Raw genomic sequence first — 16,880 nt, forward strand, 5'->3', positions numbered from 1 at the left:
TCTGAATCGTCCTTGCGCTTTCTCGTGTTCACCACGCGTGTCGTTAGTTCGTTCGTACACTAGAAGATACCTCGCATCAGGATCCCACGTGCAAGTCATTTCGTTCAGCCTCATCTTCGGCATTCTGGAATGTTTAACCCTGGACTGCAACGACGGGTTGTTTCTTAACGAAATGATCGGAGACGTTAGCGGACAAATTGATGTCGATCGTCTTCTCTTGTTCGGGGATGAGCAATAATCGCTTCCCCGCGGCGCACGTTGCGCTGGACGGAGCGTCTTTTTGCACCATCATCCTAGAAAAGTTCTACTTCAACGGACCGCATCGCCTCACGCTATGCCTAGTCGCGGTTGAGTACATCGTGATGTGCGCAAAGAGATATAACGCCTTCTCCCGTCGTTTTTGCGCCGTCGGAGACGGAAACGTCAGTCTCTTTGGCTGCTTCACCGGCGGATCATTCGTTCACAGCGGGTAGAACTCCGAAGGGTCATCATTGATCCTCACGCTGACGATGTCAGATAAGTCCCTGTGGTCGCTGGTTGTCGCCTCGAAATTGTTCCCAGACCCCTGCCATTCACGTGGCTTACCATTAGATGTTTCATCATTCAGCCTTCGCATGGCAATTGTCGAGGTCGCTGCGTGTTAGCGGACGATAGGGAAGTCGCCTTGATGCGTGGTCGGGCGAATGCCGTTTGACGCGATGGTCAGTGATCGAGCCCAATTTGGCCTGCTTGAAGTGGCGTTGCTGGTGAGTAATTCCTGACGCCTTGCTAACTTTCAAGGCACTGCGCAGCCGGCCGAGGACATGGCATATATCCCCTCGGTTCGCCAAGCCCTCGACATTCACGCTTGAATTCCTAAGGGTCGAGAAGGTCGATGATTTTTGGTTTCTCTCGTACATTGCGATGTCTTTGCTTTCAAGCAGGTCAATTGTCTCTTGAAAGTTGTGCAGAGACGGTGATTCGTCTTGAAAAACCTCAATCACTGTTTTGAGCAGTCTTGCAATAGCGCCGCGAAGCATGCGTTGCTATAGGCGCTGCTTATCCATCGTACACATACTGACGGTCATCCTTAAACAGTTAGAGCCAACCATGCCGACCTCCGGCTTATGGCGGGGCCTAGAAGCGAAAAAAAGCAGTCAAAATAGCGTGGTTGTACGAACTACAAACCTATAAGGGGGGGGGGGGGGAACGTCGGTGGTTTTCTTCGTCACGTGCCCTCATCTTCACGAGTCTCACGGAAACAAAATATAACGGCAGAACGACGGAAGCGAGACCGAAGCCCTAGCTTCAAAACTGTCGAGGGGACGAAAAGAAGATTAGAATGGTGGTGGACGAAAAGCAGAGAGGTCGATATTGCCTATAGCGCAGCTATTACCTGTAACAGAAAAATTAAAGGAGCACTGACACAAACATTTTGCATCTTGTTTCTTTTTTTTTTTTTTTTTTGCGATAAGTAGCTAGTGACCTACTTACCGCCTGTAGAAACCTCATTTGCTTCAGCGTGCGACGATTGTTTAATTAGAGGCATTTTCAATGCGGCCAGTCGCAGTTTCGGTTTCATCTGGTGCCGCGAAACGATAGATTTTGTGTGAAAAAAGCTGACCACGTGACCGTCGGAGGGATATCACAGAGCAGAGCTACCCTAGCACTGTCAAATCCGCATCGCCAACAGTTTCTGCGAATGCCCCCACGTACTGATCTCGTGAGCCGCTTAATTAAAAATTGGCCGCGTGTCTGCTCCTTTCGTTGCAAATGTCGTCAAAAGACGATAGTCTTTGTAGACATTTGCAAGGAAATGCCCCCCTTTTCTTTCCCGCTCACCTCTCATGCTGTTCCTGTTCCGTCGCGCTCATTCCAAGGTAAACTTGTGCAAGGCGATTTGAAGTTACCGCGTTCCACTGCTACAGGCCGGGTTCCTCGATGCCAGCGCTGCAGTACGGCGGAGACGCGCGTGAACGGAGGCGGCCGACTAGAAGGTTTATAGAGCCGCGTGGCTGTGCTCCACGTGCGTTCTAAGCAGAACGTAGAACCTAGGTAGTGGAACCTTTCTTTGCTGTTGCCGCGTGATTTTTCATATGCCGCCAGGGGGCGGCGGTTTTCTGCAGTAGATGTAGAATATAATTTGCTATCGAAAAACCAAGCATCCATGATTTTTTTAATAAAGGAACACTGTAAATATCCCTTGTGTACTAATTTCCTGTCTTATATTTGCGTAATGTCTTGTTCTTGTTCAACAAAGTTGACAAGTATGAACATATAAACCGGGCTAAGACGTTTACATGTGGCTGTGAGTATATAAGACTATTGCGCAGTAAGCATTTTACTTTGGCCGGGTGGCTGAATCGAGTCACAGACAGACAGACGGACAGACAGACAGACATACACACAGACCAAAATTTCTGGGTTTAAGTAGCCCAAGAAAGATAATCGTCTTTAAAAGCGACCGTGGACGTGACGCAGGTGCTGCGAGTGCAAATGCTACCGCGGCTAAAGAACGACGCGCAACGCTCGAGACAGTGGGTGGCAAGACGCGCGCTGGAAGCAGCCGGCCGGTCCGCCTACAGATGTGTTCGGCTTAGCACTGCGGCCCCAATTGCCGCCCGCTCTCGCAAGCGGTGCAGATGACAATTTTTAATGCAACCCGCCATCGCATCATTAACTCCTTTCTCATATAAGCTACCATGGTTGGGTCTTGGGTCCAATTTCATGCAGCGGTAACAAGCTATCACTCGAGCTACTTGCGCCGGCTTGCGTCACTTCGTGGCCGTGGCCGCCGCCGGCAGGGCGACCGTGCGGCTCGCTTAGTTGGTCACGGCCAGCTGCCCGATGAGCCGACGAAATCACGGCGCTTCTGCCGCCAATGATCGGGTCGTTCGTTTTCGAGAGCAGAAGCTCCGCCCTCCGATTGGAGCGGCGAGCCGGGCGAGCCAGCGAAAAATGCCGGCAGTGCGGAAGAGGCGAACACAAACTTGTGACGTGTTTGGATGTTGTTTATTTACAAAATATCCACGGGATGTCGATTGTGCGTGGTCCTCTCCTGGCTGCTCGGTTGCGTTTCGCACACCTTAAAATTGATTTTAAATATGTTCTAGGCTGTATTCGCCGCTGATATTTTGCAGATGATGTATGTGTGTTCACACCAATCTACCTCCGAAGTTATCTCGCCTTCAAAATTTTGTGTCAGTACCCCTTTAAGTATTTTGCGCCTAATAAGTTTTTTGCGCCTTCCCTAAGAGCAGCGCTACTATTAAACGACGAGTATAGAACATAGGTATATTCGTTTTTTTGTAAGATGACTCGTCATCACCCCGCTACAAAGGGGATATCACTAGAAATTATAAATCATCCTAATCATCGACCCAAAATGGTCGCTCTGGGGAAGAAGCCGCAAGGGCGGTCGCGCAAAACCAATAGATTGAGCGCCTTGGCCAGACGTTTCTGACATTCTACCGTACTGCATTAAAATATTATTAAAGATGGATAATTTCTCATTTAAAGCCTCAATAGTCTTTCTTACTGCCGTACGTGAACGGAGGCTTAAGCTTACCTGAACGATTACAAATTCACCACGGTATGAGACAAAGTGCCAATACTAATTGTCGGATTTACTCGCATTATGCTTTATCCTTAATAGCGAAGTTCGAACAAGAAAACCAACGGTGTACAGTTCGCATCAACTTTCGTGGTAGATGTAAGTTTCTTTTTTTCTTTACGCAGCTGGTGCCAAAATAGCCAAGAAGCTGGCAGCTCAGTACAACACCCAGCCCTTCAACAACGCTTGGTTGGCCGTGGACACTTTCTTCTTTATTAGGTAAGGGAAAATATGACGCGTTTTGCTTCGTTTTCGCTAAGGTTTATGCCTTAAGATTACGCATGTGAGAGGTAAAGGGCGAACAAAAACATGCACAAGTTCGGGATACGAGGGAGCCCCCGGTAGATGTCGAAGAAAATATTGTTTGAGTACAGATACCACTTCGGCAACACAATTCTGAAATAATTAGCCCATAAAGATTACGGCATTGGTGCGTGCACGGGTTGTGACAAAAGGTTTGTGAAATATTTGGTACCCCAGCAGGGACCATGGCGAAGCCTTGAAAAACGCGCTGCGCCACCGACAACACGGGCTCGAGGGCTACTAGCACTCAGCCGGGTTTGGCATTTCGCTGCAAAGGGCCGCCTCCCTTTTCACGGCGTTTCTGGCTAGCTGAAATTCGAAACAGCGCAAAAAGACGAGACAAGGAAACGACGACACAAGGCGCTGTGTCGGCTTGTTCAGCGCCTTGTGTCGTCGTTTTCTTGTCCCGTCTTTTTGCGCTGTTTCGAATTTCAGTATGCACCACCAACTAGCCCAAACCACGTTCTAACGCAGTTCTGGCTAACCTCTCGCAATGTGCCGGCTGGGCTGATTCCCAACCATGAACAATAAATATTCGCAAACTCTGTGGGAGCGCATGGCTAATTTGTTGAGCGAACAGAAAAAACAAACTTCCCACAAAATAGGCAGTAACTTTTAACAGTGTCGCTATAGCCTGAGCTTAGTCCGGTGGCGTCAGCAGAAAAAAACACCACGAAAAATCCTCCTACGGCGCAAGGCCTTCTGCGTAGCTGCGCAGGCGGAATCAAGCCTCGCCTGTAGGCATGGCGTCAGTGCACCGACGCGGCGACGTCATCGCGCGAATTGGCGCTGCTCGACCTTCGAGAGCACTCTGCCCCATGTTCGTGACGTGAACTATCGGGTGCTCCTCTCCTCACCAGTTCACGAGCGTTCGCGCCTGAAGTGGCAAGGAGAGAAAAGTTCGCGCTACAGGCGCCGCGTTAGCGAAGCTAGTTGCGCGGTTTCTAGGGCGTGCTAACGCGCTCCACTTTGGGAGAGATGTGAAAGCATGCGAACAAAACGATCCGGGCCTGTCCGTCATTAAGAACTTTCAGCGGCAAGTTTGGTAATCCATGTGAGGTGCAACATCCGGGTCTGCGACGAAACGAGAGATGAGCGACGGAAGAGCGTCACTCCCGAAGATGAGGAAGCTCCATGCGCGTAAGCCGGCGTGGAGCTATTTGGTCTCTCGGCGGATTCGACGACTTCGGTTTAATACCGATTATCGCGCCGGTTAAGCGGCGGTGAAACGTCAGCGAGTTGCCAGTGATCCGAATATTCATTGCCCTTGGGGGGCTAACGACGACGCCACATAGAAAACTCGACCGAGTCTCGAAGCATAGCCACGGAGAAAACTTGGCCAAGTCTCCAAGCATAACCACGCATAAACTTAGCCGAACCAAGAATAAGCTAGGTGGGGCCGCCAGCTTTGCTGTTTTCCCAGTTTTCGGGACCCTAGTGCGAAGCTGCCACAATTTGCGTCCTTGCGAGAAAAGTCAGACGTTAGACTGGCTCCTACTTGTCGGTGAGCTTTTGAATCGATTAGAAATAATTACCGCATAGACGGTTAGGCTGCAGTTCAGTAGCTTCAAGCGGGGCGACCACGCTGACAATTTCTTTCCAACCGCTTTTGTAGCCAGACCTCTTATGCTACCGCCTGTTGAGCGCATGTCTATCACCATTAATTTTTGTTAACAGGAGTCTCAAATCCAAAGCAGCTCAAATGTGTCACACGGTTTCTAGGAAGCAGGTGGCAGGTTTGAGCAGTTATTGTTTACCTTAGACACCCCGTTCTGCTGTGTCTAAAATTAATATGAGCCGACATACAGTTCGCAAATGCGGCTGAAATAAAGCTACAAAAAAGAACAGTTGTTCCTGATAGCCATGAAATTGGCTCTCTCCTAGCTATGGTAGTGTGATGAACGTAACATAACATACGGTGGAAGTTCTCGGGACATCTTTCCTGATTTATTATGCTTAGGTGGTCACACAAAGGGGGCTGACGTTTGATGACTGCACGAGCTGCTGAAAAACGGGTTTTTGCATCCTTGTGAAACAGGTGATGCAGGTGTTATCATGAGGTTATGACAACGCGCACAATGTGGAACAAATGAGCAAATGGTTGGGTGCTCAGAAATCAGTTTTCCCAAGAATGTAACATCTGCGGTGTACTTGTCAGGAAAAAAAAGCGTCCAAGTCAGGAAGGGGAAAAATGAATATTTGCTGTAAAGACGATGTGTTGAGATTCATTTTCAAACCGGTATATGCCTTAAGTTCCCATATTGCAGATTGGTTTTCGCGAAAGAAAAAAAAAAAAGTTAAGCCGAAATACTATGAAAGTAACATGTAAGGGCGCCTGCCTAAACCACAAGACGTCAGTACGGGTTGCCAAAAACGGCACAACTGTATAGATGCCATTGCATTTACATCTCCTTTTAGTTCGCTACGGTCTGCGTGTCATGTGCTTACCGCAGTATACTTCTTTTCTTTTTTCAGTGGGTTCTTCCTGCTCTACGCAATCCACAAGCAAATGAGGTCTGCCGGCCTGGCTCAAGCTTTATTTTATCTAGCAGTACGTTGGTGGAGGTGAGCACGTCAGCACGTCATGACAACTCAACTATTTTTTATTGTTTCTTTTTTTCTGTCGTCTTTGGCGAGTGATCTGTCTCTTTATGTGAATTATTTCTTGAGTTACCCATGGGTTTTGTTTGTTTTCTTTGTATACGAAGTGGGATGAAACTTGAGATACAATACGAGACGATATCTTTAAGCCGCAGCCACAAGTTATTGGCGTCACTTTCTGCTTGAAAACTGTCCAACATAAATGATAGGTAATTGATAATGCTTGAATCGACAGCTCTTTCGTACTGGCGAACAGATATGGTCTATTCCATGGCTGGGGCCGAAGCAAGACCAGTTTTAAGTTCAACAAAAATGAGTTCATGATGACACAGCCCCTTCTGTATTGTTACTTCGTAATTATCGATACAAGCATCGAGGAAAGCTAAATCAGGCATAGACTGCGATGATCATGCTACGCGTGTGTTTTCACGAACCACCTGACTCGAATCATTATTGAAAGCAATATCAAGGAGAAATTCACAGGAAGCCCGTTCTTTCGCGTCAACTATTAAATTGTTCCAGTCAATACCCACAAGGGTGAAATCTCCCGCAAGAATCAGCCTACATTTTTAGGCTTTAAGCCTTTCCATGTGGTGTTGTAAATTTTCTAAATACGATGTGTGCGCAGTTGCTGGCCTGTACAAGGCTCCAGCAACAAATGACGTACGTCGGAACTTTATTGTGCACCAAACACCCTCGTGATTTGGAATCCCGGGTACCAAAAAGCACTTGAGATTTTCTTTTGCGATTATGGCTACGCCTCCTCCTCTCGATTCTCTATCATTGCGAAATATTTTGTAACGGGGGTATAATTTCCGTGTCTTGAATTTCAGGACGTAACCATGTTTCATTGACAGTGACAATATGGGGATCATAGCTAGCTACCAAGTATTCTAGATCGCCTACCTTATTCGTGAGGCTCCTAGCATTAAGGTTAACTAGTCGAAGGTCGGAAGAGTTTTAACTGACATGGCTTCTTGAACAGTCTTCGGACGGCGTGGCATTATTGTTGCGCCTAATTCGTACTCGGCCGTTTTTTGGGTAATCTGAAACGAACACGTCGCTGTTTATTGTAAATTTGTCATGATTCAAGCGAACTCGTTCACCGCCATCGCGTTCCTGTTTTGCTGAATTCCAGAGTACCTTGCGTTTCACTAGTGTTTCACTAGTGGCCGATAGAAATGCTTTTCCTTAAAGTTTTTTTACAATTTTGGTACAGTTTCGATTTTTCTCTGCATTTAAAAAGTCGCAAGATAACTTGTCGGGGTTTATTACTATTTTTAAAAGTTTACTATTACTACCTATAAATTACTAAATTACTAATTACTATACTAATTTACTAATTACTGCTTACTACTATTACCATTACTATTACTATTACTAAAAAGGCACTCTCTTGGGACTGCTTACAAACTCGCCGCACAGTATGTCGCCTACTATTCCTCAACCAGATAGCTAACGATAAAACAGGTATTAGCCACCAGACTTATTTAAAACCACCTGCCTACGTATCAAAAAGGAGAGACAATAGAAAAAGATTAGAGAAATTCATTGCCGCACCTCGCTTTTTAAATCATCTTTTTTTCCACGCACAATTGGCGATTGGAATAAGCTTCCGGAAAACGTCGTTCGCTCATCTGGTGCTAGATTTGACACCGCTATGAAGTGTTTACCTGCGTGGCGACATTGATAACGATGTTTCTTGAATTGCCGTGACCTTGTTCCTGTCCATTATTTGTTTTTGTTTTGTTTTATTCATAATTGCAGCTGCGTGCTGCTGCCCACTGCAATGTTTGATGACCGCTGTGACGCGTTTTATAAATGTCCATTTTTTTATTTCGCCTTTCCTCTTGTTTTCATTTTTCCCTTTTATTTTATTCTTTTTGCCCCCGTTTCGGTTGTTGTTTGATGTACAATGTACTTTGCTGCAAGCTTTTAAAAGATGCCTCTGTTGATTTTTATTTTTGCATAATACGAGATTCGTGATTCCGTTTCTGCACTGAACCCTTTATGTATCTCCTACAACCATGCCCTCTGGGCGAATGTAGTAAACTGAATAAATAAATAAATAAATAAATAAATAAATAAATAAATAAATAAATAAATAAATAAATAAATAAACTGTGGATTCGTTCTACCATGGTCAATGTCACATAAACTTTTTCTTTCAAAACTTCGGTCGGAACTTCTGTTTTGAGGTCGTCAGTGGATTGTTTTTCGTTTTCTGCGATTCCTAAGAACATGAAATTGTTTCGCCGACTTTGGTCCTCTAAATTGATTCTTCTCTTTTGTTGCCTCAGAACAGTCTCGTTTAGTTCTTTAACTGTTTTTGTTAGCTTGGCTAAGGCCCCTGCTTGCTCCTTAGCAATTTGAAGGGTCTTTTCAACTTGTCCCACCCGCTTTCCACCATTGTTTAGCTCTTCTAGAATTGCCTTTTGCCCATCGCAAAGCTCCTTCAACATTGCCTTAACGTCGGGTCCAGGATTAAGCTCTACACAACGCGACAGCAAGAGGCACGTAGACGCAAACTCAGAAAACAACACACTCGGGCACGGCAGTACCATAACAAAACAGTTATCATTTCTATAACCATATTTGGAATAGTAACTAACCTACTCGTGGCATCGAGTTTCATACAATAACAACTAGAGAGGAATCTGGCGCTGCGATCGCCCGACAAAATGGGCGTGATGGGTAGTTCTGGATTCGGCCTGGCGCTCGATGGCTTGCGGAAGCTGCTATAGATTCAACTGTGCAGACAGTTTCGTTTTCGTATTTGCGTACGCGGTGTGTTGAAAGAAGCGCTCAAATATACGTTTCTCGTTGAAATGAATGCCGCACGCTGACTGACGCCGCAGAAATGTTTTATAACCCAGAGTTGCGAATTGGATGGGTTATCAATTCATTGCCGCACAGCGAGCACGAAAACACAAATAACTGCGCTCTGTGAGCCGAAATTGCCTGCGAATTAGGAGTTGCGGCGCTGCTTATTCGGCAGAGCAATCTATTGTTGAAGCTGACGACGGTTGCGAATCGCTTGGAACGGCCACACATTTCGTGCGAACGTCGGCTCCTATGGCGTAGACCAGCGACCAGCAGTACCGGCGGTTGATAGGAACAATAAATGTCACTAATACAGGCAAGAATCACTTCTCCAAAGGTAATCGGTTTCTTTTTTTATTTTATGAGCGCAAAACTTTTCTTTGTATCACAAACAACAAGCGCACAAACTTTTACAAATAGTTTTTTAAAGAAGTCCGCGTCCTGCAGTAGTTGGCGGCAAATGGAAAAGCTGCTCCACAAACCTCCACGACTCCGCGTCTGCTTTTTATTTAAACGCGCCGTTTTATTTCGCACAAAACAGTTTTTTTTTGTCATCCAACTTCATGTTCGCCATGTAATTTGTAAACAGAGAACCGGGCAAGAAGAGTTTTATTGTCAAAGACACAATTTGCGCAGCCGTAGGCCCGTTTCGATCCTACGCAATCCGGTTCCAGAACTACCCATCATTCCCATTGAAGCGTAAGCGGCTCCGCCGTGTTTGCGTTACCACTATCGCCAGTTTCCCCTCTAGTTATTATTGTATGAAACACTATGGCTCGAGCACGGCCTCCGCGATCGGCTGCCGGCGGCGCGCCGTTGCTCACGGCCTCCGCGATCGGCGTCCGCGGAGGCCGTGGCTCGAGGAACCAAATTCCTTGATTAGGCAGCATTAGGTTGCGGTGCTGCCGTGCCCACAAAAGCCGATTGCGGAAGGTGCTGGCTTTATAGGCAGCTCCCAGGCAGCAGTCGTCTTTCCATGGCATCGGGGTCGCAGGAATGCGTTCCAATGCTGATATCAGCCGCGTGAGCAGCCGATCCCAAGAAGCACAAATACGCGTGTCTTGCGCTTGACACGATGCGCCATCATGGAGTGTGGGCGTTGGGTGAAAGGGGGTTTCACGACACTCAGTGTAATTTCTTTGCTTTCTTCGTAAATTAACCAGGGTGATGGCGCATCCACATTGAGAATTAGTGATTCATTTTTTTTTTCAGGCTTATCCCTATGGCATGTGTAGGCATCTTCATGGTCAACTTGATACGACACTTCGGTGACGGGCCCTTGTGGGCCGAGTACATCGGTTCGGAGGTTGAGAAGTGCAACAAGAACTGGTGGCTGCTCCTACTGAACGTCCAAAACTACCTGCTGCATGATGAACTGGTACAACGGTTTCAATTCATCTATAAAACATGACCGTCGTGTAGAGACTTAGCTGTAACGGGGTGACGAATTATTATAATGAATTGCCGTTTGTGCAAACGTTAGTTAGTAGGTCGTTAGTAGTATTCCTCAGGTAAAAATTCAGGTGTTTATTTACGCAACACACACGTTCTGTCGGCAACTTTGAAATGCACGAAACAATCAATCGACGCTATGAAAAAACCCCTTGCACTGCAATAGAAAGCACCAGCTAGGTGGTCGCTCATAAACATTCGTTTGCGCGTGGGTGGAAAGATTTTCGCGGCTACGACAATTTAACCTTAAAAAAAAACGATAATGGCAACATTATTTTTCGCGGTACGATTTAGCTGAAGTCTATTGGAACCAAAAAAGGTAGAAATTAACCGGTAGACACCTGCCTGCATTGCTCATAAGGAGAGTGCGGTTATTACACGTGTGAAAATATACTTATTTCATTGATATAATTCACACTGTTTACTTTTAAGTATGATTGTGTCAATTTTATGATAGGTTTATTAGCTGTCACATAGCCGTTAACTAAGCGACTTACAAGCTAGGGAATGAAATGACAGGATCCTACTGGTATACCAGGATTTTTAATATTCGAATGGAAGCCCTTTAGTACACGTTTGCGTCAATAAAAACTGCCAAGAGTGAGCTAACGTTGTGAGTTTGTACGGAATTGCGTGACTCACCCTCTTACCTACATTTTGAATACTTGAAGTGTCGACAGAGGCATTTCATTGTTATATATGAAATATTTAAATGTACCCGTAAATGTGTTGCTGTTCACATATACAGAACACGCCAATTATGCTTGCCATTTTCTTTATAGGATTCGCATAAGCCATTGACTGTAAATGGCGTACCAAAGTAGAACAGCTAGTCTACACAAAACAATTCTAGAAAATTTAACCCAGCGGTGTTTAATCGGCAGCTTGAACACATTTATTTGAACAAAGTTTCAAGCTAAACCCCTATTCTCCTCTATACCCATAACATCATGAAGCGCCTTCCAAAATCATACCATCTTGCTTCAAACTTCCGCCAATTAAATCCAGATAGCTAAGGACTAGAAGGCAGAGAACTGTTGTAGTTCAAACGATGAGGAATCATATCAGAACTGAGGGGTTGAGGGATCAGGAAGAAATGAAAAGGGAAAGAATTCGGCACACAAGAACAGGTTTAGCGGCCCAAACAATACACAGTTAACAAAACAAGCAAAGTGAATCCTTATAGAGAGTCTTTTAGGAAGTTCCATTCTTCCACTGTTCGTGAAAAAAAAAGAGAATTTAAATACATCTGTGCGTGCAAAATAAGGGATTACGGTTCCGGGGTGATGGTGTCTCGTATGTCTTGTCGATATGGGTGTCAGGTACTGTGTCGGGTCTAGTGCTGTTTGTCTTTGAAGAAGGGGGGAAAGCAAATCAAGCCTTAATGCCTTCCTTCGTGACTCGAGGAGTTCAATGCCATTAGCTCTAATTAAATTGGAAGGTGATTCAGTTGGACGAAACTTAGACTATATATACCTTACAGCTTTTCCATGGGCTCTTTCCAGTTTATTGACGTTTTTCTGTGTGAACGGATCCCACATTGTGCATGCATATTGATTGGTAAGCCAGGCGTTTGACATCTCAAGGAGAGCTTTTTAATTTCTATCGTAAGACAGACAGTTTACGGAAGGCGGAAGCGGAAATATTGCCAATATGTTGATTCCAAGAAAATTACTCGTGAGTGTTACTCCTAAATATTTGAACTCAGAAACTTGCTGTACAGCGTACGCATTTAGTGTATAAGTATACTGAAGTGTATTTTTCTTCCGAGTTATACGCATATATACAGTTTTATATAAGTTCAATATAAGTTTTATACAGTTTTATATAAGTTTTATATAAGTTAAGCGATTGCACCATTGAAAAACATTAAACAGTCATTGAGGTCCCTATCCCGAAGAATAACTTTATGAATTTCACGATAACAATAGCGAATAAATTTGTTATCATTTTTACTACTGTGGTTTCCCCTGTATATTTGATGTTTTACCACCCAAACCTACTTCAATTTCTGCTTGATATCCTCAGCTTAAGTAGACATGCCTGCCATAATCACCTTACAGTCATACGCTACAGTTCAAAATAGCCCCATATTGTCTTGGGTAGTATGGCCCAGTATTTAGGTCTTGCATATATCCAAGCACCTCCTAATATCTATTGATTACGACAAATGCACTGGGTTTCTAAACAAAAAAATTCTACTCTTCTTCCAGTGTCTGGTTCCCTATTGGTATATATCAACGGACATGCAGCTGCACATTATTTTCATCGGCTTTGCGATCCTACTCTTCAGGTGAGTAGCATTACACGAGTGACAGTAGCGGGAAATTATAAACAGTCCGTTCCTTCTTCCCTTTTCTTTCGAAGGCACGGAAAATCTTACCAGTGACTTTGCAGCCTACTTCAAAACGCGCCCCGTGTAGGCGAATTAATTGAATCCAGAAATATTTGCCCGATTTCGCTGCTGTACTTCGTGGGTTGTTTCCAAGGTTGATTATGTGTTCCTAAATGGTGTAATTCAGGGAGGGCACTTTGTTGTATGAGTGAGTTTTAAGCGTGGTGATTAATAATATATGTTTTTATCCATATGGAGGGAGACGTGTCTCCGGAAACCCTGTCAAAAAAAAAAAAAAATGCGGGCCATCTCCACTAACGTAAAACCTGGGTCTGGGGAGGGGCGAAACATGCAGTGTATAAGTGTATTCTTGGCGCCTTAGCGTTTTTGCCAACGAAGATGAAACCGCTGGGGGTAGGGGGGGAGGTATACAGCTTTGGCGTAAAAGTGTCTTGTCTGTGAATCACGAAGCTCTCCAGCGTGAGGCGTCAACGAGTATCCCGGGGCTTTTTTAGTGCGGTTACAAAGCGCTCCATTGCGAGGCGTAAACGAGTGTTCCGGTGTTTTTTTAGCACGCATTACGTTCCAGCGCGAGGCGTAAACGAGGTTCCCGGAGTTTTAGTACCGGGACTACATGAGGCGAACGACGATTACGACGACGACAACGACAGGAGACTCCAACAGCCCACACCCGTAAGGGGCTTCGCCGATAATACATACCGTGGTAAATCTTCTGGAAGCAGGTGTGGCACTCGTCTGAATTTGATAAATGAATGTCAATGTATTCGCCTAGTTCTACCATGCTACGTCTAAGCATGCTCAACTTCAGCAGTGTCTTTGCCTCCAGGAGATATAGCAGCGTAGCAGGAAGAAAGCTAGGGGTGTTCATAACTGGAGCCCTCTCATCCAAGCCTAAACCTGAAAATGAAAAAGGTGAGCTTGTAGCGATGAAGGAAGCCAGCCGTTGCTGTGTCTAAGCGGGTGGGAAGAGAGTTATTGAGCAAGCTTGTGGACGGCAGTGCTAGTTTATTGACCCCCTATTTGCCTGAAGATCTTGCTGAGGGGATTGGAACAGGAAAAGACCGCTGCAACTCTTTCACCTTTTTCCGTATCAGAAACGTTCGTTAAGAAGCGTGTCCAGGCAATTAATTAAGTAATAATGGATTGCCATGTTACTGCTGTACGTCACCATATAACATAGAAGCTCTCTCAAAACATTTTCACCTCTTTCCAGCGTAAGTCTATGTCCTGATGCTGTTCGGGGGCTTATCTGGCTTTCCACAAGTGACATCGCCGCTACAGTTTAGCTTCTTCTTCTTTTTTTTTTCAGAAATAAGAGCAAGCGGTAGCAACTTTAAAGAAAACAGCAGCAAAATCAAAGCCCGCAAAAAGTAATCCACGATGAGATGTCAATCATGAACTGTTGTTCTGGGCTTGCGATAACTACAGCTCTCGCAATGCTTTGTTACACAGGTGAAAGAAAACATGATCATCATCATCGTCGTCATCGTCGTCGTCATCATCATCAACGACAGCCTCTTTAGGTCCACTGCAGAAAGAAGGCCTCTCCCATTGACCTCCAACCGTTCCTGTCCTGTGCGGCTCTAGCACATTCTTTACCCGCACATTTTCTTACTCCGTGCTTCCATCGCGTTATTTGCCTTCCCCCTCTTCTCTTACCGTCTCTGGGTGTCGAGCCTGGTGGTCAATCGGTTGTCGTTGCGTCTAACTACCAGGCCAGCCCAAGCCCACTTCTTTCCCTTTATTTCAGCTACGATAATATCTACACAAGTTTGTTCCCTGGTCCAGAAAGCTCGCTTCCTGTCCCCAAGTGTTGCTGCTATCGTTATTCGTTCAATTTCCCGTTGGGCCAACCTAAGTTTGTTTTCAAGTTGTGCAGAAAGGCGTGAAGTTTCCGCTCCGCATGTCATCACCGGCAGGACGCATCGGTTGTATATGCTTCTTTTAAGTGGCAGAGGTAGCTTACTTTGCATTATTTCGGAGTGTTTGCCTAGTGCACCTCACGCCATACCCATTTAGCGCTGTACTTATTTCTCGGAGTTGCGATCAGCGCAGACGACCTGACCGATGTAGTTATAATCTTCTACTTGCTATAGTGTTGAGTTTCCTAAACTGAAGGGGGCGCTTTCGGCATGTTTATTTATCATTGCTTTTGATTTATTCATATTTATTTGTAGCCCCACAGCCGAGAATTGTCATTGTAGTTCCTCAATCATTTTTTGCAGCTGCTCTGCCGACTCATTGAGCAAGGCTATGTCGTCTGCAAACCTCAAAACGGTCACGTATTCTCCGTTTATCCGTTATCCTCCCTTGTCCCAGTCAAGCTTCCTCAATATTTGCATTCGACTTTCCGTGAACAGTTTTGGCGAGATGTTATCTCCCTGTCTTATACCCTTTCTGATGGGGAACTTTTTGCTATTATCGCAAAGGATGGTCCTATCTGTACATCCCTTATACGTCATCTGGGAGTTTTGTGTACGTCTCCTGTATTCCGTGGTCTTTCAATTCCTGAAGCGCAGCAGTGGTGCTCACTGAATCAAACGCTTTTTCGTGGTCTATAAATGTCATGTAAAGGAGTTTACTAAGCTCCACGGATTTTGTAAATTCTTGATTGGCGACATGGATCTGATGCATTTTTGTGTATTCTTTCCTAAACCCAGTCTGCTCTCTGAGTTGTTCGGAATTGCTGCAATTTATTGCAGCAATTCCGAATTGATATGAAGCGAGCCAATTGTCATGATACCGCTTGAATGACGTCATTAAATCGCGCAAGCACGGCCCACATCAACAAAATGAAAAGGAATCTTTTGAGCAAGTTTCCAAATCAGCTGGTGTGTGTAGAGCAGTGATACTTGGCTGGAGTACTTTTACTTCCTGGCCACTTTTACTTTCTAAACTGTGGATGTGCTTTTTTTACTATGTTTACAAAGTATTTCAGATTTTGAAAAACAGTGCAAGAAAGTGTTGCAGTGCGTCTTTATGACTAAACCACACTTTTCGAACACCGAAAGTGGGGCTACTCTAGACTGGCCATGGTCATTGGTAGTCTTTCCCCATTAAATTGCAAAGATTGAGAAGACCAGCACGAAGCAGGGAAGTGCATTCACGCCTATTTTTAACTTCTACCGCAATGGTGCACACCGTTCCAGTGACTAAAGAAACGAATGATTGCCACTCCTTCGTCCCTGTTCGGTGGTTAGCCGCGGGACGGCGTCACCATATAGAAGAGTGTCGGCAGCCAGCTTGGTGCACACAAACATTAGACAACCATTGCTATGATAATAATAATACGGCTAGTGCCGAAGATCATCAAGTGACGCACACTTTGGGCTAGGAAATCCGACTGCCATACAGTAACCCTACCAACGACCTACGAGGGAAATTTTAAAGACGATAGTCTTTCTTGGGCTACTTAAAAGAAAAAAAAAAGGTCTGTCTCTATGTCTGTCTTTGTGTCTGTCTGTCTGTCCGTCAATTCAGCTGCCCCGCCAAGAGTTTAAAATAACTTTTGGACGAGACATTTATACAGGCAAATTATTTCCAAGCTACAAAATCTGTCTGTAATGTTCAAATTTGTAAGTATAGTTAAGCAAACAAAGTATGAGTTGTATTTAAGGTGAAGATCAATATATAAGTGATATTTGCAGGGGTTCTTTAATTAAACATACATGGCGGCTTGATTTCTATGATAGCAAATGCGAAATACGCCTTGAAAAAATGTTTTGACCCAAAAATGCAAAAAACGCTCGCGTG

General features: G+C 45.0%; 1 protein-coding gene across 1 annotated transcript in view; it reads left to right on the top strand.

The window, feature by feature from the left end:
* The window catches only part of LOC144167594 (nose resistant to fluoxetine protein 6-like), a 73,203-nt gene that overhangs the window by 31,800 nt on the left and 24,523 nt on the right, over positions 1 to 16,880 (top strand). The window contains exons 7-10 of the mRNA XM_077696805.1: positions 3,718 to 3,811; positions 6,371 to 6,460; positions 10,532 to 10,697; positions 12,985 to 13,064. Coding sequence (XP_077552931.1) covers positions 3,718 to 3,811; positions 6,371 to 6,460; positions 10,532 to 10,697; positions 12,985 to 13,064 — 430 coding nt within the window. The remainder of the gene's footprint in view (positions 1 to 3,717; positions 3,812 to 6,370; positions 6,461 to 10,531; positions 10,698 to 12,984; positions 13,065 to 16,880) is intronic.

Source organism: Haemaphysalis longicornis, unplaced genomic scaffold (genome assembly GCF_048455015.1).
Source record: "Haemaphysalis longicornis isolate Haplotype H1 unplaced genomic scaffold, Haemaphysalis longicornis Haplotype H1 scaffold_2, whole genome shotgun sequence".
NCBI lineage: Eukaryota > Metazoa > Arthropoda > Arachnida > Ixodida > Ixodidae > Haemaphysalis > Haemaphysalis longicornis.